Source organism: Pristis pectinata, chromosome 10 (assembly GCF_009764475.1).
Source record: "Pristis pectinata isolate sPriPec2 chromosome 10, sPriPec2.1.pri, whole genome shotgun sequence".
Lineage (NCBI taxonomy): Eukaryota > Metazoa > Chordata > Chondrichthyes > Rhinopristiformes > Pristidae > Pristis > Pristis pectinata.
In genome coordinates, this window is record NC_067414.1 from 9,664,857 (window position 1) to 9,689,441 (window position 24,585).

General features: G+C 41.8%; 1 protein-coding gene and 1 long non-coding RNA gene across 2 annotated transcripts in view; one reads left to right on the top strand and one right to left on the bottom strand.

Moving 5' to 3' along the window:
* Window positions 1-24,585, bottom strand: part of LOC127574917 (uncharacterized) — a 792,285-nt gene that overhangs the window by 231,548 nt on the left and 536,152 nt on the right. The window lies entirely within an intron of this gene.
* The window catches only part of LOC127574890 (pecanex-like protein 1), a 207,527-nt gene that overhangs the window by 151,355 nt on the left and 31,587 nt on the right, over window positions 1-24,585 (top strand). The window contains 4 exon segments of the mRNA XM_052024376.1: window positions 3,061-3,149; window positions 3,151-3,318; window positions 9,969-10,202; window positions 16,286-16,389. Of these exon segments, the coding sequence (XP_051880336.1) occupies window positions 3,061-3,149; window positions 3,151-3,318; window positions 9,969-10,202; window positions 16,286-16,389 (595 nt within the window).

Below are 24,585 nucleotides of genomic sequence, written 5' to 3' on the forward strand. Positions count from 1 at the left end.
TTTAATGTTGTATGTTGTTCTGGATTTCTATGTTCAAATTATTTTTCTGTTTAGTTGCTCAAACATAACATTAATTTTTCAGTAATACAGGAGCTGAACAGATTAGTGCAAAACAAGATAAAATGTTCTAATTTGAAATCTTCACTGAATGGTATTTGTCTATTGTTAGTTTGTAGCTGGCTCAACAATTGATATTTTATTCATTCATGAATGAAGAACAATGAAGAATAAAAAATTAATGTAAAGGTATAAACACACTTCGGAATGATTCTAAATCAAACTTGAGTGGTACCGTGAGCATTTTAGTATTTGACTATATCCAGAAGAACAATAAAATATTTATCAGAAGACCAGAACAGTAAATGTAGGTCCACAGAATTTACCAGCATTTTGGAACGATAGCAGATTTGATTTTAAACTCATCACTGGAGCATAAAGCTGGGGTGACGGATTGTCCTGCCTATGAGTGAATACGCCTGGTGTTTATTGGGGAAATGATGACTGAGCAACTCCACAAAATCAACGAAAGCACGCTGTGCCTTGTTGCTTTATTTGTGGCGTCAGGCACACATTTACATTAATAAATGTTATTTGTGGCCATGGTAGTAATCTGGTCTGTTTTATCACCAATGAGGATTTTTTATTGACAATTTGAATGTATATGCAGACTCAGGGATTCAAGTTCCATATTGTATCACTATGATAAGACACCTGGAGTGGTGGAGCAGAAACCAGGAGGCTACGTGAACTGTTTCATAGGTGTAAAAATGCACCTTTATATAGAAACCATCTTTATTCAACTAGACAGCAAAATCTATTTGATGAAAGGGGAAAAAAAATCCCTTTGGAAGGATTTAGATCTCTTTATAAGTCACATGTACATCGAAACACACAGTGAAATGCATCTTTTGCGTAGAGTGTTCTGGGGGCAGCCCGCAAGTGTCGCCACGCTTCTGGCGCCAACATAGCACGCCCACAACTTCCTAACCGGAGTTACAAGGAAACAGATTTTCCTCTTGAGCCAGTTCAAATATCACCTGTGGTTTGGCTGGTGATGACAGCCCGTTCCACACTCCCACCACTCTCTGTGAAGAAGTTCCCCCTAATGTTCCCCAAAGCTTTTCCCTTTTACCTAAAGCCATGTCTTCTCATACTTATCTCTCCTAAACTAGGTGGAAAGAGGAGCCTGCTCACATTAACTCTGTCTATACCCCTCATAATTTTGTAAACCTGTAAGAGGAAATGTGAGAAGAAACTGCAAACCCTGGAGGAAACCCACGTGTCATAGAGTCATAGAGAGGTATAGCACGGAAACAGGCCCTTCAGCCCACTGCGTCTTTACTGAACATCAACCACCCAGGTCAAGAGTGTGCACCTGAGGTCACAATTGAACCCAGGTCACTGAAAATGTATGGTGGCAGCTCTAAACGCTGCACCACTTTGTAGCCCACTCTTAACATTTTTAGTTCTCAAGTACAAAGAAATATTGGGGAAGAGCAGCAGATCAGGCAGCATCTGTAGTGATTAATAGAGTTAACATTTCTGGTTCATTATTTTTAATGACATCTATTTGGAATAGAGTGAGAGATATACATAATATCATAGAATCATAAACAGTACAGCACAATACAGGCCCTTCGGCCCACAGTGTTATGCCGACCTTTAAACCTCGCCTAAGACTATCTAACCCCTTCCTCCCACATATCCCTTTATTTTAAATTCCTCCATATGCTTATCTAGTAATCTCCTGAATTTGACCAATGTACCTGCCTCCACCACCACCCCAGGCAGCACATTCCATGCCCCATCCACACGCTGGGTTAAAAAACCTCCCTCTGATATCTCCCTTGAACTTCCCACCCATTAATTTAAAGCCATGCCCTCTTGTATTGAGCATTGGTGCCCTGGGAAAGAGGCGCTGGCTGTCCACTCTATCTATTCCTGTTAATATTTTGTACAACTCTATCATGTCTCCTCTCATCCTCCTTCTCTCCAAAGAGTAAAGCCCTAACTCCCTTAGTCTATCCTCATAATGCATACTCTCTAAACCAGGCAGCATCCTGGTAAATCTCCTCTGCACCCTTTTCAACGCTTCCACATCCTTCCTATAATGAGGTGACCAGAACTCCACACAGTACTCCAAGTGTGGTCTAACCAGAGTTTTGTAGAGCTGCATCATTACCTCGCAGCTCTTAAGCTCGATCCCGTGACTTATGAAAGCTAACATCCCATAAGCTGTCTTAACTACCCTATCCACCTGTGAGGCAACTATCAGGGATATAGTAGGGAGGTTCCAGCAAGTGTCCCGCTTACAAGTCATAGACCTACCTGGCCTATGTAACTTTCTGTAGTGTTGTTAATAAAAATTGAACTAATCTTCACACCTTCAGAACACTGGAATGAGCAAATTTGGAACAAAATCATAGGGCTTTTAAAAAAAATGTATTTTAAAACAACATTTGATCATGCTTTTTGTTTACTAATTGTAAAAATATTGGAGGTGGGTAGAAAGGATGTTTGACAAACAGACAGCCGTGGGAAGTGTCCTGCTTCTGTGTGTGTATTGGGCACTAAATAGAGCTGTCAGTCTCTGAGAGACATCAGGACTGGCAATTTTAGGTGGCCGGAAACGGGTCTCAAGCTAATGTGTGGAGATTTGAGCTCTTCTCTAAATCTGATAACTTGAAATTCATCTCATTTGTTGCTGCATTTGCTACCATATCAGGAGTTGCATGTTTTAAAGTAATTTACTGATTACGTGAGCAGTTTGGGGCACTATGAGAAGATAAAATGTTTTATAAAGGCAAAGAGTAATTTTATATACAACACCACAGTGGATTTTAGGTTAGGGCGGATATTTTCTGTTGTTCAATGCATGTTGAATGGGACATATTGAATGGGATATGTTACACAACACATATTGACAGGACGTACACTTTAAAACAGTAATATGCCGTGCAAGATATATTGCATGGTATTTATAAGGCACATATTGAATGAGATATATTGCACATGCAGTATAATGCCTTGGAGTTGACAGCATGCTTTGTTCTTTTGCAGGTACATACTGCCAACAGAGGGAGGTTGAAGCGATAACAGAGGGAGCTGAGGATGACGAGGGTTGCTGCTGCTGCTGTGAGCCAGGACAGTTTGCCCCACGTGCTGTCATTCAACGCAGCTTTTATCCAACGCTGGCTGGCCTGGGAAGTTACATCATCAAAGTATGTTCTAGAAGGCTACAGCATCAGTGACAACAATGCAGCGTGCATGCTACAGATGTTTGATCTGAGAAAGATGCTCATCACCTATTATGTAAAGGTAGTAGTATGCCAGTAAGTTATTTTGCTTTATAAATAAGTTTTTTCTCTCCACCTCTCCTCCATCTGCTTTAGATCTCTTCCTTCTACTCCTGTCACAACTATAAGTTGTGATAAAGGTCTACAACGTAGTTTTAATTGAAGCCTCTCTCAGCTATTAAATCAGGAGTAGAAGGTGGCAAAATGGAGCTGAGAGGTGATAAATATATTGGGAAAATCCTTGCAAGTGTCCTGGTTAAATGTCACCAAGTTTTGGTGGCATTTTCAATAAAAGTGGAAGATTAATCTTCAGAGCACAATAGTGAGCAAATCCAGGAGCAAAATCATAGGGTTGTTTTAAGAACACAACAGGTCAGGTAGCATCCATAGAGAGTAAAAGTGAACATTTGTTATTGATGAACTTTCCTCAGAACTGAGAAAAATTAGAAGTCAAACATGTTTTAAATTGCAGAGAAAGCGAAGAAAGGGAGAGAATGATGTCTGTGATGGGGTGGAGACCAACAGAGGCTGAATGACACACATGGTGTTGGTGTCGGTTAAGTGAAGTTAGTGAAGGCTTTTTAATCGCAGATGGTTTTCCGGGAGAACACATTCTAGAAGGAGATTTAAAATAGGAAAGGGCAGAGAGAAAGAAAACAGTAAAAAAAAAAGTGCTAGAACTATGAGATTCAGTGGGAGAAGCAAAGTGTTGCAGATGCTAGAAACCTGAAATAAAAACAGAGAATACTGGAAATACTTCGGCAGCATCTGTGGAGAGAGAATAACAATTAAACTGGATTGTCTGGTTATCTGATTCAGTGTTAAGTCCTGAGGACTGTAATGTGCCAGGGGTCGGAAGACGAGGTACTGTTCCTTCGGCTTACATCAAGTTTCATTGGATCAGCATAACAGGCCAAAGACAGAGAGTTCAGAGTGGGAATAGAATGGAGAAATAAAGTGATAGGCAACTAGAAGGTCAGCCCACCCTTGTGGATTGAACATACACATTCTCCATTTTAGAAGAGATCACATTGTGAGCACCAAATGCAGTGTACTAAATTAAAAGAAGTACAGGTGAATCGCTGCTTCATCTGGAGGACATTTGGGTTCATGAATGGTGGGAAAGGATGAAGTAAAGTAGCAGGTATTGCAGATACGGTGAGGATAGAGGTGTCAGGAGTCAGGGGACAAGGAAGGTGGAGTGGTTAGAGGTTGCAAGTTATCTGATGTCATCTCCAGGAATGTGCCCAACTAGTTTTGGTTGCCTTAACTGTAAACTTCCCACTGCTTTCAGTATCCAACACATGCCAGCTCATTTTCCCAAAACAGCCCCCACCAAGGTAAAAGGTAGATGTTCATGGGACAAATAAAGAAATAAAATATGGGCCAGGTTGGTGCAAAAATAGAACCAGTTGTAACAATTGTTGAATTCAGTGTTGAGGCTGGAATGCTGTAAATTGCCTAATCTAAGGATGAGTTGTTCTTCCTTTAACTTGACCTTCATTGTAACAGTGTAGGAGGCTGAGGTCAGAGTGGGAACTACAGGCTATCCCTTCAGTTACTTCCACTTCTCCTTTTCCTGTCTCTGTGCATTCTTAAAACCTGGTACACATCTCACTTTTTCCAGTTGTGATGAAAGATCATCAGTCTCCAGCATCACACCCTTAATCATTGCCTGCCATCCCTCTCATCCACACTCTCCTGGGACTGTAAGTGATGCTTTTAATTGTCTTATGTGTCTCTTACATTTTCAGGCTTTAAAAAAAGATGAATTCAAAACACTTTTAAATAATGAAAAACATTAAAGGAAAGCAAAATAATGTTTAAAGTAACAACTTATGCTTGAGTCCCTCTAATACCCGTTAATCAATTAGGTGTCAGATCCTGTACCATGTTGAACTTGGCACAGGATCCAGAAGGTACTTCCCCAGTGGAATGCTGGGAATCTCAGAATCTGGGGAACTCTAGTGAGTCCAGCTGAGGAGCAAACTGACAGATTCAGGGCTCCGAATCAATCAATGGGTCCCAGACTTCTGTGTTTGATGTTGCGTGCTGGGAAAATCCTGAATTTGTGCAATTTAAGCGACTGATCGCCAACTGTTCTGATCAGAACCATCACCATTAGCCAGCATGATATGAACTATTAATTCAGTTTCTCTCTCCACAGGCGCTGGCTGACCCGCTGGGTGTTTTCAGCATTTTCTGTTTTTATTTCAGACTTCTAGCATTCACAGTTTTCCCCTCCTGTCTTGTCCTGCCTCTCTATATTCCACCCTGCTTCAGTGCCATCAGTCACACCACAGTAACCAAGTAGCCTTACTAAATATTTTAAATCAGGATTTTATACATTGTTAGACAGGAAACCATAAATTGCCAATAGCTCCAAGTGGTTATCTGTGTTCCATAAGATATGGAAAGGAAGTCCTGGCAGGGAGCATTTCAGTAACAGATATTGTGTCAAGAATGTAACATAAAGGTTTTACATTTACATAATCTGAGATGCCAGTGACCGTGATATTATTGCATAGTTTCCTATTTGACTGTGATTAAACTTTAATTGAAATTTTTTACAACCCACAAGATTTTACTGCATGTGAAACTAGTGAAGCTTAAATAATGATCACTGAAACTCCATGCAGCTTGTTCTGTGAAATCTGACATTGATGTAGAGAGGGAGTGTTGATATCATGAAGATCAATCAGTTATTAAAAATTCATTCGAGTGCCAGAATCATTATCAAGCCTAATTACAAAGGATGAAGGGAAGATCAGCATTTTAATGCATTTTTTAATTTGTCATGCAATGCTTTAAATTTGGGAAATTGCTCAACTGAAACCTGTGACAACAACAGTACCACCATCATGAGTTTAATGGGAAATAATCACTGTTCAAGCAGGTGTGAACTGCTATTGAACTTCCTGAAATAGTTAGCCTGTTTAATATGGTTTTAAATGGTGTCCTTTTAATTGGTGCTTATGGCAATGACAAGTGGTCAACTCTTGCAAGGGTGAGGTTACAAGTGGAACTCAGAATTGGATAAAACTATTTCCAATGCCAATCCTGAAAGGTTTGTAAAATGTTATTTAATTGTGCTCCATCTCCAACCTGCCTTTTCTCTCCAAATTTGCTGTGCCTTTTCAAATCTGTCTTGCACACCTTCAAGTCAACTTTTCATTACACACAGCACCAAAGTGGCTCCTATCAAAGTCACAAATGGCATCTATTTTTTTTCCCTTTTTCCTCTCTCTCTCTTTGTCTGTCTCCATCTATCATTTACCACTCACTGTCTTGCAACTCCACCCCCACTCACCTACCCTACCTGGCACTATCTTACACTCCTCCTCAGTCCACCAATCAGTTCAGAATCCTTTCTAGCCACTCCCCTTCTCCACTTTATACTGGCCATCTCCCCTCTCCACTCTCAGTCCTGATGCAGGGTTTCGATCTGAAACGTCAACAATTCCTTCCTCCCACAGATGCTGTTCGACCCGCTGAATTCTTCCAGCAGATTGTTTGTTGCTCACAAATGGCATACTTTGCAAATGTAACAAAGATAATCCTGCCCTCCTTGTCCTCAACCTATCTGCAGCCTTTGACACAGCTGATTGCATTGTCCTCATCCAAAGTCTATTAAAAGTCGTCCAGCTATCTGGGACCACACACCTGGTTCCATGTTTATCGATACAGTTCTTGCCAAAGAAATGTCTACAGTGATTTCTGTATCTGCTTCCGTGCCACTTTTCTGTTGAGACCCAGGAATCTATTCTCCTGTCTTTTATCTACATGGTGCTCTGGGGCATCATTATCCAAAACCATAGCAACAGTTTTTCACAAGAAAGCTGATAACATCCAGCTCTACCTCACCACTACCTCTCTAAACCTTGCCTAGTTCCTAACTTGTTAAGGGACTCAACTGACATCCTGTACTAGATAATTAGAGATGAGCTTACAATGAATATGAGGAAGACTGAAGTCATTTCTGTATGTCTTGCTGAACAACTCTATCCTTATCCCTGGCAGCTGAGTCTGAACTGGGCTTATTAACCCAAGATGAATTTTAGACAACTTGTCAGTGCTATCAGAAAGAACACCAGTTTCCACCTTTTAAAACATTGACTGATTCTTCTCTTGCCATAACTTGTCTGCTGCTGGAACCTCTTCCAGGCCTTTGTTACCTCTAGACATGACTGTTCCAATGCATCTAATCTGCTGTTCTGTATTCTACCCTTTGTAACCTTGAGGTCATTCAAACCTCTCTGGGCTGTGTCTTAACCCACCCAAGTCCCATGTTACTATCACCACTGTGTTTCCTGACCTTTATTAGTTCCCATTTAAACAATGTCTTAATTTTATAATTGTATTCCATGCTTAAAAGTATTCTATGTTTAAAAGCATTCCATGAGATTTCTCCCTCCCTACCTGTACAATCTCTTCCAATCCAAATAGCCTCTGAGGTATCTGCATTTCTCCAGTTCTGCACTGTTGAGCTTCTTCGGGTCAGGACCTGAAATGTTGACCATCTGCTTTTCTCCGCGGATACTGCCTGACCTGCTGAGTTCCTCCAGCATCTTGTTTTTCTTCATCTAGATTCCAGCACTTGCAGTCCTTCGTTTCTCTTAATCACGACACAATTGCCAGCTATGCCTTTAGCTGCCAAGTCCCTAAACTCCAGAATTTCCTCCTTAAACCTTTCCACTTCTCCATCTGTTTCCTCCTTTACACTTTTTTTTTGTCCACACGTTTGGTCTTCTGCCTTATTTTACATTGTCTATAAAATTCTATTTGATAAGGTTCTTGCACGGTATTTTTACTATGTTAAGGTGCAAAACAAATGCAAATTATTGTTATCTTGCTGTAGCAAACAGAATTCTCATGGATTCTGTACAGTGGAAATGAGCTGTGATGCCAGTTTGGGGCAGAACCCTTGTATTGGAAAGAAAGTTTGGAATATTCTGAGAGGTAGTGAAGGGCACTACGTAAGTACAAATAGTTTCTTTTGCAAGGGTTTGAATCAATGTCCAGTTTCAAACAAATCCCTGATACATTTCCTTGTCAGGACACACCCTTTGTCTAGTTGCAATGATATGCCTAGACTGTCCAAATGCTTGCTGACAAACAGGACAACACTTTACTTGTGTGTTGTAGCTTTCCTTGTCAATCAAAAGAATTTGCACACTATCCCAAAAGAAAACATTTTTCACTTCTGTAATATTCTTCCAATGTTGAAAACAGTTCAGTCAAAATAGTTTGAATGTTGGTAGACTGTTAGTTTACCTACTGGCATAAGATCTGCAGGTGTACTTGTGCTCTAAGTAAATGGGAAAAGACTTGTCTTCATATACTACTATTTACAACCTCAGGACATCCCAGAGCACTTTGCAGTCAATGATGTTCTTTTAGTTAGTGTAGTTAGTGCTAAGACATGGGACATGTGATGATCAATTTCGGCTCAGCAAGCTTCCTCAAACAGCAATGTGATAATGCCAAGAATGGAGAGAGGGCCTGGTTTAACATTTAATCCAAAAAAAAAATTAGCTCAGACAATGCAGCAGCCCCTTAGTAGTGTACTGGAGTGTCAGTTTATGCTCAAGTCTCCATAGTTGTGCTTGAACTTGCCTCCTTCGAATTCAAGAGGTGAGAGTACTGCCCATTATTCCCCCAGAGAGCACGTGTGACCAACGAGAGCTAAGTGCAAGCTTGATGGTTGGAGTGTGACTGAGGTGGGTACTAAATGGAAATGATTGCGACAGGCAGATGTATGAGTGATTAGTGCCAACAAGCCAGGGCACCATAGTTAGTCGAGTAAAATTGGGTCAGATAACTGGATGGAATAATTGTTGGAACTTTGTGTCTTGGTAAACATGATACTTTTTGAGCACTTGACTGCTTCCTGCTTCATGTTGAAGTTACATCTGACACAACAATAGATACAGCCAGGATGAGAAAAGAGATTCTTTGTCCTTGAGCTTTTATTTTGGAATTCACTCCCTCAGCCTCTCTACCTCTCCATGACTTTCTCTTTCCTTAAAAAAAAGCAACCTCCTTGGCCAAGCATTTGGTTTCTGCTTCCATTTATGTCTCCTCTGTCTCACAGTCCGTTTCCCCTTCATCATCGTCAAGCACCTTCAGATGACAATCTATATTGAAGTTGTTGAAGTAACTTTGCTTCCTGAAATTAATGTTTTAGGAAGAGCTTTTTTCATATTCTAATGTTAAACCATGACTAAGAGCAGCATTCAGGTCCCACCTTAATGTCTCCTTTGAGCCATTCCCAACAAAAATCTCCTCTGCTATAAAAACGCAATGGTGCAGCTGGCAGAGCTACGCCTCACCGCTGATTGATTGTGGCCATCGGCGCTCCCTGTGTGGAGTTTGCACACTGTGTGACCACGTGGCTTTCTCCTGGTTTCCTCCCACATCCCAAAGACATGCGGGTCAATAGGTTAATTGGCGACTGTAAGTTGCCTCTAATATGCAGGTGAGTAGTACAATCTGGGGGTAGTTGAGGGGTGAGTAGGGAGAATAGAATGGGACTAATGTAGGTTTAGTGCAAATGGATATTTGATGTTCAGCCCAGACTGTTTCTGTGCTACATGACTCTGTGACTTGTAGATAAACATGTTTATTATGGCATAGAGTTGAAATTGTACATTATTGAATTTCTCTTTGCAGAGCATAATATACTACTTGATTCGTTCTCCAAAACTGGAAGACTGGCTAAGCAATGAATCCATACAGGAAGCTCTGCATCCTTGTACAGCGTGGAATTACATTGACAGGGACCCAGCAGTTTTTAATATGAACATTGATGAGGACTATGACCATTGCCTCAAGGGAATCTCGAGAGCCAGCTTCTGCAATACTTACCTGGAATGGATCCAGCACTGCAACAGTAAAAGGACAAAGGTGCACCATTAAATGATATTGCTCATTTCACTCACCTACAGTTTAATTCCAGCTCATCTTGATCATTTCCCATTGTTTCCCTACAGTTGTGCACAGAATGTACAGCAGAGAAACAGGCCATTCAACACAGCTGTGCATATAAACCAGTGTTTATGTTCCACATGAGCCTTCTGCTGCCTCTCTTCATCTAATTCTGTCAGCATTTCCTTCTGTCCCTTTCTACCTCCCGTGCTTCGTCTTGAATGCTTTTATGCTTTTGCCTCAACGACTGTTTATGGCAAAAATGCCATCTCTCCCTATCATTTTACGGGGTTTATCAGAGTATCTTTATAGTCCCTTGTGATGTCTCCCCTAAGTACAAACATTGGCACATCTACCCTCCCTCATCAGAACTTTAATGGCCTCTGTCAGATAGCCACTCAGTCTTCCCTTTATAAGAGAAAGGAGTTATGCCTTGTTAAATCTTTTCTGATAATTGTAACCTGTGACTACTAGTATTTCTATATCATTTTTACTTGGAATTCTAATTCTCAAATTCTCCATTCCTCTTTAAGAACTATTCTGGATCTTGACTCCATCCCATACAGACCTGTAATGACAGGCTTCACCTGGTCTGCATATTTACTGATGATATTTCCATCTGCAGACCTGATTGTGCTCTAATAAATAGAAAAAAAAAACTTGCATTCATCTCATACTGTCTGCATAGGTAGGATGTTAATGGACTTACTGATGCTATCCTCCATCAATATAAGTTATTAATTAACGATCATTACTGCAGCCAACTGTTTTTCAAGGCTTCCTCTCATTCAATGTGTAGTTTTGCTCTCTGTGGGGATGAACTGAATCTGTGTGTCTGAGGGACATTAAACAAAGCTCATCCCTCTCAGCTTCCTTCTAGACTTCTCCTCCTTCCTCTTTCGATGTCTTGCCTTTAAGTAAGAAAGTCATGGGTTCAACCAAAGCAGCCACCTGGATACAGTGAAAGAGCCCACTGTACTTCACAAAAATGTCATCAAACAGGATGATAGAACGGTTGGACAAGAGATAGATTTAAAGGAGCATTTTAGAATCAGTATCAGACTTATCACTGACTTAAATGACGTGAAATTTCTTGTTTTGCAGCAGCAGCATTTTAAATAGGGAAAGAGATTGAGAGAGGCAGAGAGACTCAGGAAATTAATTCCTGAGCTGATGCTGTTGGCAACTAAAGGAACAGGTACCAACAGAGAAGTAAGTGAAATCAGGAAGGACCGAATTGCATTTTAAAGACCTAGGATGGTGGAGATGGAGGAAGTGACAGAGATGCAGAGAGACAAAGCCAGGGAAGGAAAGGAAAATAAGAATGAGAATTTGAAAATCAAAAAATAACAGTGTTACTTAACTTGAACAGTGCAGATCAGTGAACATTGCTGTGAGTCAAGACAGGAGAATTTTGAACGAGTTTAACATTATGGAGGGTAGAAGATGGGAGGCCAAACAGGAAAGCAATGGAACGTTCACCTAGAGGTAACCAAAGCGATTTCATTAGCAGGTAAATGGGGTCATGGACATGCAAATAGGAGGTTGTGGTAATGGTATGGATATGTGGTTGGAAACTGGCTTTAGGGTAAAATTATACTTCAGAGTTGCAAACAGCCTGGTTCAACCTCAGACAGTTGCCAGGGAGAGGAATGGAGTGGCGACAAAGGAAAATGTATGGACACTTGATCTCTTAATGCGGGGTGATCCACCCATTGGTATATCGAAGGAATCTGCACTGCTAGAGGTGCTGTCCTTTGTATGAAACATTAAACTTTCATGTGGACCTAAAATATCCTAAATCACTTTTAAAAAAGAACAGGGAAGTTTTCCTTGGTGTCCTGTTCATATTTATTCCTAAATCTATCTACATCGCTAAAAACATTCTGTCTGATTATTAAAACTTTACTGCTCTTAAGAACTTTCCTTGCACAAATGGGCTGTCCCTTTTTCTACCTAACAACAATGACTACCAGTCAGAACTACTTCATTAATTATACATTTCAGGATATCCTGAAATTGCAAATGTGGTTTAGAAATGCATGTCTTTATTACTTTTGGGGTGCTTTCCTTCTTTGTCTCAAGACTGATTTATTTCCTCTCATGAATCTATGCAGCCAGTTGAGACATTTCACTATGTTAAAGATTGCCAAATAAATGTAAACTCTTGTCATTTGGACAGGATTGCTCTGAGAGCTAGTATAGATTTAATGGGTTAAGTAGCCTCTTCTATGTTGTAATGAGGTATAAAAATATGAAATGTCACTGTCATGAAGTTAAATTACTCAGAAACGAGCCCTTCAGTCCACTGAGTCTACTCTACAATTAACCACCCACTTACACTGATCCTACATTCATTCCATTTTATTCTTCCCACATTCATATCAACCCCCCTCAGATTCTACCATTCACCTGCACACTAGCAGCAATTAACAGTGGCTAGTTAACCTACCACCCCACACAACTTTGGGATGTGGAAAGAAACCCAAAGAAACCCATGCAGTCAGAGGGAGAACATGCAAACTCCACGCAGACAGCACTGGAGGTCAGGATTGAATCAGTCACTGGAACTGTGAGGCAGTGGCTCTGCTAGCTGTGCCACAGCATCACCCCTATCTGACAGATCCTCCAACACCTTCCTCTTTCTCATGTCGCAATGCACAGTATCAGAAGTAAAACTGGCTTTTTACTATGGAGTGAATAATTTCTGCAATGCCAGTCTTTAATCCCTACTGCCCAAGGAAGACCCGGAGGAACCTCTGTTGTTTCAATGTGATCAGTGCAGCAACAGTCCATTTTCACTTTTATGAAAGTTAATAATTGCTGATATGTGGAAAGGTTGCATTCTTGTGAATCACTAAGGTATTATCATTCGCTCTCTCCCACATGCATTTTATTTTTACCTCTTTGCTATTAATGTCTCAAAGCCAGTTAAATATGGAATACAAAGAACAAAAATTGTACACTTCTGTGAAGCACTGTGTACTGTGTTCAGTTCAGAGCACTGCGACTCACAAAGGCTGTTTGGCCTTGGATGGACTGCTGTGCAAATTCACCAGAACAATCCCTTGGAGAGGGATAGGAGCAGACAATATGGGAAAGTATTTAATTGAGGGAGGGGGAATTATGATGCTATTAGGGCGTAAATTGGGAACAGATGTTCTTGGGGAAGTGCACAGTGGAAATATGGAGGTTGTTTCAGGAGTACTTGCATGGGGTTCTGGATAGGTTTGTCCCACTGAGGCAGGGTAAGGATGGTAGAGTGAAGGAACCATGGTTGATAAGAGACATAGAATATCTTGTCAAGAGGAAGAAAGAAGCTTACCTGAGGTTTAGAAAGCCTGGATCAGACAGGGCTCTGGAGAGTTGCAAGGTAGCCAGGAGGGAGCTTAAGAATGGACCTAGAAGGAGGCATGAAAAGTCCTTGGCAAGTAGTATCAAGGAAAATCCCAAGGCATTCTACATGTATGTGAAGAATAGGAGGATAACTCGAGTGAGGGTAGGACCAATCAGAGATAAAAGAGGAAACATGTGCCTGGAGTCAGAAGAGCTAGGGGAGGTCTTTAATGAATACTTTGCTTCTGTATTTACCAGAGAGAGAGACCTTGACGTTTGTGAGGATGGTGTACGACAGGCTGATACGCTATGGCATGTCGACGTGAGGAAAGAGGATGTGCCGGAAGTTTTGAAAAACATTAGGATAGATAAGTCACTGGGGCCAGATGGGATATATCCAAGGTTATTACGGGAAGCGAGGGAAGAGATTTCTGCGCCTTTGCCGATAATCTCTGCGTCTTCACTGGCGACAGAAGCAGTGCCGGATGATTGGAGGGCGGCAAATGTTGTTCCTTTGTTTAAGAAAGGGAGTAAGGATAACTATGGGAATTATAGACCAGTGAGTCGTACCTCAGTGGTAGGCAAATTACTGGAGAAGGTTCTTAGAGACAGGATTTATGGGCATTTGGAGAAGCATAAGCTGATTAGGGACAGTCAGCATGGCTTTGTGAGGGGCAGGTCATGACTCATGAGCCTAATTGAATTCTTTGAGGATGTGACAAAGCACATTGATGAAGGTAGAGCAGTGGATGTGGTGTACATGGATTTTAGTAAGGCATTTGTTAAGGTTCCTCACGGAAGGCTCATTCAGAAAGTCAGGAGGCATGGGATCTAGGGAAACTTGGCTGTGTGGATTCAGAATTGGCTCGCCCATAGAAGACAGAGGGTGGTGGTAGATGGAGCATATTCTGCCTGGAGGTTGGTGACCAGTGGTGTTCCACAGGGATGTATTCTAGGACCCTTGCTCTTTGTGATTTTCACAAATGACTTGGATGAGGATATGGAAAGATGGGTTAGTAAGTTTGCTGATGATACAAAGGTTGGTGGTGGTGTGGATAGTGTAGAAGGTTGCTGTAGATTACCACAGGACATTGATAGAATGCAGACCTGGGCTGAGAAGTGGCAGATGGAGTTCAACCCAGAAAAGTGTGAAGTGATACACTTCGGGAGATTGAATTTGAAGGCAGAATACAAGGTTAATGGCAGGACTCCTAGCAGTGTGGAGGAAGAGAGGGATCTTGGGGTCCACATCCATAGATCCCTCAAGGTTGCCGTTCAGGTCGATAGGGTTGTTAAGAAGGCGTATGGAGTGTTGGCCTTCATTAGTCATGGTATTCAAGAGCCGTGAGGTAATGTTGCAGCTGTATAGAACTCTGGTTAGACCACACTTGGTGTATTGTGTTCAGTTCTGGTTGCCTCGTTATAGTAAGGATGTGGAAGCTTTAGAGAGGGTGCAGAGGAGATTTACCGGGATGCTGCCTGTATTGGAGAGCATGGCTTATGAGGATAGGTTGAGTGAGCTGAGGTTTTTATCTTTGGAGAGGAGGAGGATGAGAGGTGACTTGATAGAGGTATACAAGATGATAAGAGGCATAGATCAAGTGGACAGTCAAAGAATTTTTCCCAGGGCGACAATGGCTAACACGAGGGGACAATTTTTTTAGGTGATTGAAGGAAGATATAAGGGGGATGTCAGGGGTAAGTTTTTTATATAGAGAGTGGTGGGTGCATGGAACGCACTGCTGGCAGAGGTTGTGGGGGCAGATACATTTGGGACATTTAAGAGACTCTTAGATAGACACATGAATGATAGAGAAATGGAGGGCTATGTGGGAGGGAAGGGTTAGATAGATCTCAGAGCAGGATAAAATGTCGGCACAACATCATGGGCCAAAGGGCCTGTACTGTGCTGTAATTTTCTATGTTCTAATACCAGGGCTTAAAGGGTTGATTTATAGGTTACGGATTAGGCTTGTATTCCTTGAGTTTAGCAAAGTAACAGATGCTGTAGTTGAGCTACTTAAGGTCATTTAAGGAGTTGAGAGAATGGATGGATATGTAGAGTCTATTTCTTCTGTTAGCACAGTGAGGAACAAGAAGACAGTGCCGTACAGTTAGAAAACTGATGCCAGGATGCACATTGTCATGTGAAGGATAGTGGGTGGGGAGCTCACTCTTACAAAACGTTTTTGAGGCTTGAAGGGTCAGAGGTCAATTAAAATGGCAATACTGAGATTGATAATTTTTTATGAGGAAAATGGATGAAGGTTACAGAACTAAAGAGCATGGATGGATCAGGGCCCAAAACAGAATAGAGGAACAGTCTTTGAGGGGCTCTTTGGCCCATTACTGTCTCTAGTTTTCTTTCCTACTACTTGCTCTGTTCCACTTGTACAAGCTTTATTTTTATTCCTTTTCGAACAGTTCAGGTGAAGCAAAATCAGGAGAGAGGTGAGGAATTTTTCTGAAGCAGTGAGTTGTTATGATCTGGAAAGTGCTACCTGATATGGAGGTGAAAAGGGACTGAACACGAGTTTTTAGAAGGAAATGGAATATCTAAGAAAAAGAAAAAAAATGCAGTGCTCTGGGAAAAAAGCAGGTGTAGAGCCAGAACAGGCATGATGGGCTGAATGGTCTTCTTGTTTGATTCTGTGTCTAAACTGTATTGCCAAGTGTATAGGTTGTGAACTGTATGTAATGCTGTCTTGTTCTGTGTTATGTTGCAGCCCGTGAGTAGTGATGGGGATTCTCCTCTGGTAACTCTTTGTTATAGCCTTTCTATCCTTGGCAGAAGAGCTTTAGGGACGGCAACACACAACATGTCCATCAGGTAACCAGTCATGGTCTAATCCAATCCAAGATATCAGGTAACTAGTCATGGTCTAATCCAATCCAGTTATTAAAAGAAATTTAATGAACATTGCAAAAATATGAATGTGCAACAATTAGTGAGTTGAATCTGGTACAAGATATGGGAATGGTATTGGACTTTCTTGTTAACTTCATTGCCAGGTTGAAGGCGCTCTATAAATGCAAGTTGTTATTGATGGTACCATGATACATTCTGTTGAAACCATAGTTTCCTGTCTATCCTTCTTCCTGGTAGAGTTCAATAATGCACATTGTCTTGTTAGTTCGGCACAACATTGTGGGCTGAAGGGCCTGTTCCTGTGCTGTACTGTTCTATGTTCTATCTGAGGTCGTTTGAAGAGGGATATTTTTGTGATAATATAATTATTGCTTATGACACTAAGATTATATAGGCAAACTTTTAGTGAGATGAAAGTAACTAGGATTCAGAGATTTGGGTCAAATAAATTTGAACATTAATGTGCTAGAGAACATCAGAGAATTTTAAAGTGGATAAAAATGTAGGGCCCAGAAATCATGAAGTTTGTACCTTTCAGTGAATGGACAAAGATAGAAAAGGAAATGAATTGAACATAGCTCAACAAGCATTCACAAATGAGATTAATGAATAACAGTGTATTCCTAAGACTGTTTGATTCCATATTTAAACTGATAATTTTAAGCATGAGTGAAGCCACCTGCAGAATATTCTGGAACCAGTTTAGAGTTGGTCATTCCAGCAGCTGAGACTATGAGCTACAGAGAGAGGCTGATTTTTTTTTTAGAGAATAAAAGATTAAATACAGAAATAATCCTTATCTTTTAAATGCCGAGGCATTGACACCACAAATCACTGCTGGTTATTTACCCTGCAGTCACACAGCAGGGTGGCACAAATACACTTACAGGACCCAGGCAAGTGTGGATATAAAGCAAAGGTGCCCAACTAAATGGGATTACGCCTCAGCCCAACAAATGTTAGGGGTAAATGTGAACTCTAGAGTAGAATTAATTGAATAAAATTAGCTACAGACAGTGGTGACCAGATACTCGATGGAACAAGATTGATTGCAATTCTATACCATATATTGCAATTCAATACTATAATTCCAAGCAAACTCATCACCAAACTGGACTTAACACCTCCCTCTGCAACTGGATCCTTGACTTTCTGACCAGCAGACCACAATCAGTGAGGATAGGCAGCAACACCTCCAGCACCATTATTCTCAACACTGGTGCCCCACAAGGCTGCGTCCCCAACCCTCTTCTCTACTCCCTATATACTCATGACTGCGTGGCCAGATTCTGCTCTAACTCCATTTACAAGTTTGCAGATGATACCACTGTAGTGGGCTGTACTTCAAATAATGATGAGTTGGAGTACAGGAGGGAGATAGAGAGTTTAGTGACATGGTGTCATAACAACAACCTTTCCCTCAATGTCAGCAAAACAAAAGAGCTGGTCATTGACTTCAGGAAAGGGGGTGGTATACATGCACCTGTCTACATCAATGGTGTTGAGGTCGATAGGGTTGAGAGCTTCAAGTTCCTGGGAGTGAACATCACCAATAGCCTGTCCTGGTCCAACCATGTAGACGCCATAGCCAAGAAAGCTCACCAGCACCTCTACTTCCTCAGGAGGCTAAAGAAATGTGGCATGTCCCCTTTGATACTCACCAACTTTTATCGATGCACCATAGAAAGCATCCTATCTGGATGCATCACGGCTTGGTCTGGCAACTGTTCTGCCCAGGACTGCAAGAAACTGCAGAGAGTTGTGGACACAGCCCAGCACAGCACAGAAACCAGCCTCCCCTCCATGGACTCTGTCTATACCTCTTACTGCCTTGGTGAAGCATCCAGCATAATCAAAGACCCCACCCACCTGGGTCATTCTCTCTTCTCCCCTTTCCCATCAGGCAGAAGATACAGGAGCTTGAGGGCACATACCACCAGACTCAAGGACAGCTTCTGTTCCAAGACTATTGAATGGTTCCCTTACACGATGAGATGGACTCTTGACCTCACAATCTACCTTGTTATGACCTTGCACCTTATTGTCTACCTGCAATGCACTTCCCTGCAGCTGTGACACTTTACTCTGTATTCTGTTATTGTTTTTACCCTGTACTACCTCAATGCACTGTGGAAAGAATTGATCTGTACATACGGTATGCAAGACAAGTTTTTCACTGTACCTCGATACAAGTGGCAATAATAAACCAATACCAATGCCAATTCATACTTGAATTAACAACTAATTAATTTTTAAAAGACAGAGTGTCAATGGGAAGAATTTCTTAAAGAGTTCCCTATTATATTGAAGAAAATCCATCACCTATTGAGTGAAAGTTTTCTTGCAAACACTGGAATTTTTCTCAAGTCAATAAGTCTTGACAGGAAACAGTGAGGTTCTTTAATTCAAACTAGTGTGCCCCAGCATGAAACTGCAGGAATGTCTGAATCTACACAACTGGTTAGAAATCAGTCTCCATGGAGGTCATACTCATCTGAGGTTGCATTTCCTGCTGTCCCGTTATTGCCTTCCCATCATTGGTCACCCAGCATGGCATACTGACAGCAATCCTCACAAAGCTCTGCCCATGCTCCATTACTAGTTTGACTGTACATTTGTCAGGGCCATGTTGCATTGTTGTGTGCCTGGCCAGAGATGAATTGCCCCGATTATTTCCTCCCAGGTTGCTGGTTAATGTGAGAGATTTATGTGAGAGTCCAGGAGGCTCCGGGACAGTCTGGAGTGTTCATAAGATGAGCAAATAGTTTCAACTGAACATTATCCTGTTAGATTTCCCTGGCTACTTCGATGATTCATATAGAAACTGAATGGGATTTTTTATGTAAAAGTAACTTCTGCCTTGAGAGCAGGTTGATGTAGTCCATGTTTGTCATTTGCTCAGCTCATTGTGTGGTTACTAAGTTGTGATCAATGTATCTGACTCTTTGGTTTCCTGCTTAGAGAACTGAATGTCCTTGCATGTGCCAAGCTGTGCATGTGCAGCTTATTAGAAAGAACATGTTGGAGAGAGGAGCAACTGCACTCAATGCTTATCAAGCAGACAGATCCAAGCAAACAGTTTATACACGAGATAATTTGCACAGAAATAGCTGTGGGAATAGATCCAAAAGCTTCATTAAACTTAATACAGCAACTTATTTCTATTGTACCTTTAAGGTAGAAAAAAAAAGTCCCAAGGCAGGTAACGGCAGCTGTTATTGGACAAAATTTGACGCCAAGCTACATAATTACTGGATTGTCATTAAAAACCCATCTGATTCACTAATGTTTCTCCAGAGAAGGAAATTTGCCATACTTATACTGTCCGGCCTATTTGTGACTTCAGACCATAAAGGTGGGTGATTCTTGCCTCCACTGTTTTTGGTCACAGCCCGTGAATGAATAAAATAATAATTAGAACAGGTAACCAAAAGCTTAGTCTGGGAATAATTTTTGAGGCACCTCTTAAAGGAGGAAAGAGAGATGGGATTCCAGAGCTCTGGCAGCTAATGCTACAACCAGCAATGATGGAGTGATTAAAATCAAGGATGCGCAAGATAGGAATACAGATATCTTAGAGCGTTGTAGGGCTGGGGGAAATTACAGAGGTTGGGATGGGTGAGCCAGGAGTCGACGTGAACACAAAGATGAAAACTTAACAGATAAACAATATTTTTAGTTGATAATACAGTTTCTCAGAGAATTAGACCATTGGTCACAGCAGTGATAAACAAATTGGGAGTGTCCTTGTTGTGAGGAATCTGATTAGCTATGATCTCCTATTCAAACATGGCTGTGCAGTTGCTGGCAGACTCTTGTCTGCATGTTTTTTTCTGTGGGCCTCAAATGAGAGCTGCTTTATTGGTATTGGTATTGGTTTATTATTGTCACTTGTACTTAGGTACAGTGAAAAGCTTGTCTTACAAACCGATTGTACAGGTCAATTCATTACACAGTGCAGTTACATTGAGTTAGTACAAAGTGCATTGATGTAGTACAGGTAAAAACAATAACAGTACAAAGTAAAGTGTCACAGCTACAGAGTAAGTGCAGTGCAATAAGGTGCAAGGTCACAACAAGGTAGATCGTGAGGTCAGAGTCCATCTCATTGTATGAGGGAACCGTTCAATAGTCTTATCACAGTGGGGTAGAATATCCAGGATATTCTGTTATCCTACTGTATGAAAAGAAAGTTATTGAAAATCTTTGGTGACTATTGGGCAGGCACGGGAGTGTAGCGGTTAGCGTAACACTATTACAGCGCCGGTGACCCGGGTTCACCCAATGTTAGAAGAAATCAGGCACAGGCAACTTTCATTCGTCAGAACTTGAGTGAAATAAGTCACCTCAACCCTCAGGGACTTCCTAAGATCAAGAGCAGCAGAAGAATGGGAAAGAGCTCGACGTGCTGTGTGGCTGATGCTGCAGTGAGAGAAGTATGACAGAAGATTTTCAATAACTTTCTTTTCATACAGTAGGATAACAGAATACCCTGAATATTCAACAAAGCAGTTTTCATTTGGGGGCCACAGAAAATAACATGCAGACAAGAGTCTGCTAGCAACTACATAGCCATGCTTAAATAGGAGATCATGGCTAATCAGATTCCTCACAACAAGGACACTCCACATATGGGTTAGGAAGTTGTGGGCATGCTATGTTGGCGCCGGAAGAGTGGCAACACTTGTGGGCTGCTCCCAGAACACTCTGCGCTAAAGATTCATTTCACTGTGTGTTTCAAATTTTTTTTAAAATTTTTTTTATTTACAGCGTGGTAACAGGCCCTTCCGACCCAATGAGTCCACGTCGCCCATTTTAAACCCATATTAACCTACCCGTATGTAACCCACCCGGAGGAAACCCACACAGACATGGCAGAACATACAAACTCCTTACAGACGGTGGCGGGAATCGAACCCCGATCGCTGGTGCTGTAATAGCGTCGCACTAACCACTACTGTACATAGGATACCATGTGGACTTTACAGACCGAGGTCTTGGTCTAATGGCAAGGTCACCCAAGATGATTGGAGACCAGCCTCTGCTGCACAGATTTGGTGCATCATCACATTGTCACACACTTCTGTCTAAACACACACACCCGTCCACTGATACAAGCACACATAAATGCCATCTTCAACTGCCTTCTCCCCATCCCGACCCTCCCCCACTCTTCTTCAGCTTCCCTTCCTATCTGGAAGCATCCTATCTGGATGCTTCACAGCTTGGTATAGCAACTGCTCTGCCCGTGACCGCAAGAAACTGCAGAGAGTTGTGGACACAGCTCAGCGCGTCACGGAAACCAGCCTCCCCTCCATGGACTCTGTCTATACTTCTCACTGCCTCGGTAAAGCAGCCAGCATACTCAAAGATCCCACCCACCCGGGATATTCTCTCTTCTCCCCTTTCCCATCGGACAGAAGATACAAAAGCTTGAAAGCACGCACCACCAGGCTCAAGGACAGCTTCTATCCCGCTGTTATAAGACTCTTGAATGGCTCCCTATTACGTTAAGATGGACTCTTGACCTCACAATCTACCTCATCATGGCCTTGCACCTTGTTGTCTGCCTGCACTGCACTTTCTCTGTAACTGTAACACTTTACTATGCATCCTGTATTTTACCTTGTACCACCTCAATGCACTGTGTAATGCATTGATCTGTACGATCGGTATGCAAGACAAGTTTTCCACTGTACCTCGGTACAAGTGACAATAATAAACCAATTCCAAATCCAATTCCTCAGTCTCTTACACCCCCTCCCCTAACTTCCTTGTTCCTTCTTCCCCCTCCCTGAGTTTCCCCTTGCTCTCAGCTTCCTTCCCTTTCACTCGCCTCTCCCCATTAACCCCTTCCCCCCCCCTTGCAATTTGCCCACTCTCAATCCCCACCAACCACCTCAGCCTCCCTTCACCCTCCAGCATTTGGCCACTAGAGTAAGGTTGACCACCAGCTGTTCACCCTCTTCAGCTCTGTTCCTCATTTGTTGATCACACTCCCCACAATCTCGGTCGCTGTTTCACCCATAGCTTTTGGCCAGGCCCAGACTGCCAGAACCCCACCCAGCATATCTCAGGAGAATCTTCATCCAGCGCTGCCTGATGTGTTTAGACTGCACTCTTCCAGTGCTCTGCAGGGGTGGGAGAGGGTTGATAGCTTCTGACAGAGGTGAATTCATCCTGTGGGAGAAGGGGCATCTCACACAACTGCCATCCTAGTGAAGTGCTTGCAGCTTGTCTGTGAAATGTTGCTGCCTTTTAGTGAAGGAACCTTTTAGTGGAGAACAAAGCAGGAAGGGTGTAAATGAGCATCATTCAGTCTGTTTGGGTGGAAGCTAAAATGACAAAATTACAGTAGTGCACTTAAATGCATGTGGCAAAAAAGTAGAATAAGAATCAGGTTTATTATCACTGACATATGTCATGAAATTTGTTGTCCTGTGGCAGCAGTACAGTGCAAGACATAAAGACATAAAAATTACTACAAGTTACAAAAATAAATAAATAGTGTAAAGGAGGAATAATGAGGTAGTGTTCATGGATTCATGGATCGTTCAGAAATCTGATGGCGGAGGAGAAGCTGCTGTTCCTGGAACATTGAGTGTGGGTCTTCAGGCTCCTGTACCTCCTCCCCGATGGTAGTAATGTGAAGAGGGCATGTCCCGGGTGGTGAGAGTCCTCGGTGATAGATGCTGTCTTCTTGAGGCACTGGGCAGGGTGGGGCGGGGCAGCGATGGCAGGGAGGGTTGTGTTCGTGATAGAGCTGGCTGAGTCTACAACCCTCTGCAGCCTTTTTAGATCCTGTGCATTGGAGCCTCCGTACCATGTGGTGATGCAATCAGTCAGAATGCTCTCCGCTGTACATCTGTAGAAATTTGCAAGTCTTTGGTGACATACCAAATCTCCTCAAACTCCTAATGAAGTAGATGAATTAATGGCACAAATAGAAATTATCGGGTGTGGTCTATTTGCCATTATGGATATGTGGCTACAAGGACGGGAACTGAATATTCGAGGATATTCAGTATTCAGGAAGGTAAGGTAAAAAGGAAAAAGAGGTGGTGTCACACTACTAATAAGGATTGGGATCAGTCAGATCACGGCGCAGAGTGAGAATCAATTTGGGTGGAACTAAGAAATAGTAAGGGGAGGAAAACATTGGTGGGAGTATTTTTAGGCCACTAAATAACAGTCATAATATTGGGCAGAGCATAAGTCAGGAAATTAGAGGTGTATTTAAGAGTGTAATCATGGGGGACATGAAATTACATATAGACTAGACAAGTCAAATTAGTGGTAGCAAGGTGGAAGACAGATTCATGTAATGTATAACAATATGGTTTTCTAGATGAAAATGTTGAAAAACTAGGGAGGGAAAAGACCATTTTAGAACTTGTACTGTGCAATGAGAAAGGTTTAATTAATAATACTGTTGTAAAGGGGTCTTCAGGGAAGAGTAACCTTAACATGATTGCATTTTACATTGAGTGTAAACTGATGTTGTTCAATTTGAAACTAGGGTCTTAAATCTAAACAATGACCACGAAGGTTTGAGGAGGAAGCTGGCTGTGGTTGATTGGGATACCACATTAAAAGGTATGATGACGGCAGGCAAGGGCTGGCGCTTGAAGAAATAATACATGATTTGCAACAAAAAATAATCCTTTAGGCACAAGAAACCAACAGGAAAAGGAGAAATTAAAGATGGTGTTAAATCAAAGAGGGTTGTAAAGTTGCCAAAAATAACAGCAAGCCTGGGGATTGAGAGCGTTTTAGAAGTCAGTGAAGGAGGACCTAGAAAATGATGAAGAGAAGAGAGAATATGAGAATAGACTGGCAAGGAACATAAAAATACAAAACATGAGAGCTTCTATAGGTATGTAAAAAAGAAAATATTCATGAGGGTAAATGTGGATCCCTCACTTACAGAGACCGGAATATTTATAGTTGGGAATAAGGGAATGGCAGCAAAATTGACCAAATACTATATTAGCAACACTCAACACGCTGGAGAAACTCAGCGGGTCAGGCAGCATCTATGGAGGGAAATGCACAGTTGATGTTTTTGGTTGAGGCCCTTCGTCTGGACTTTCAGCCTTTATTGTGAGAGGATTTGAGTACAAGAGTAAAGGTGTCTTGCTGCAATTATATAGGTGA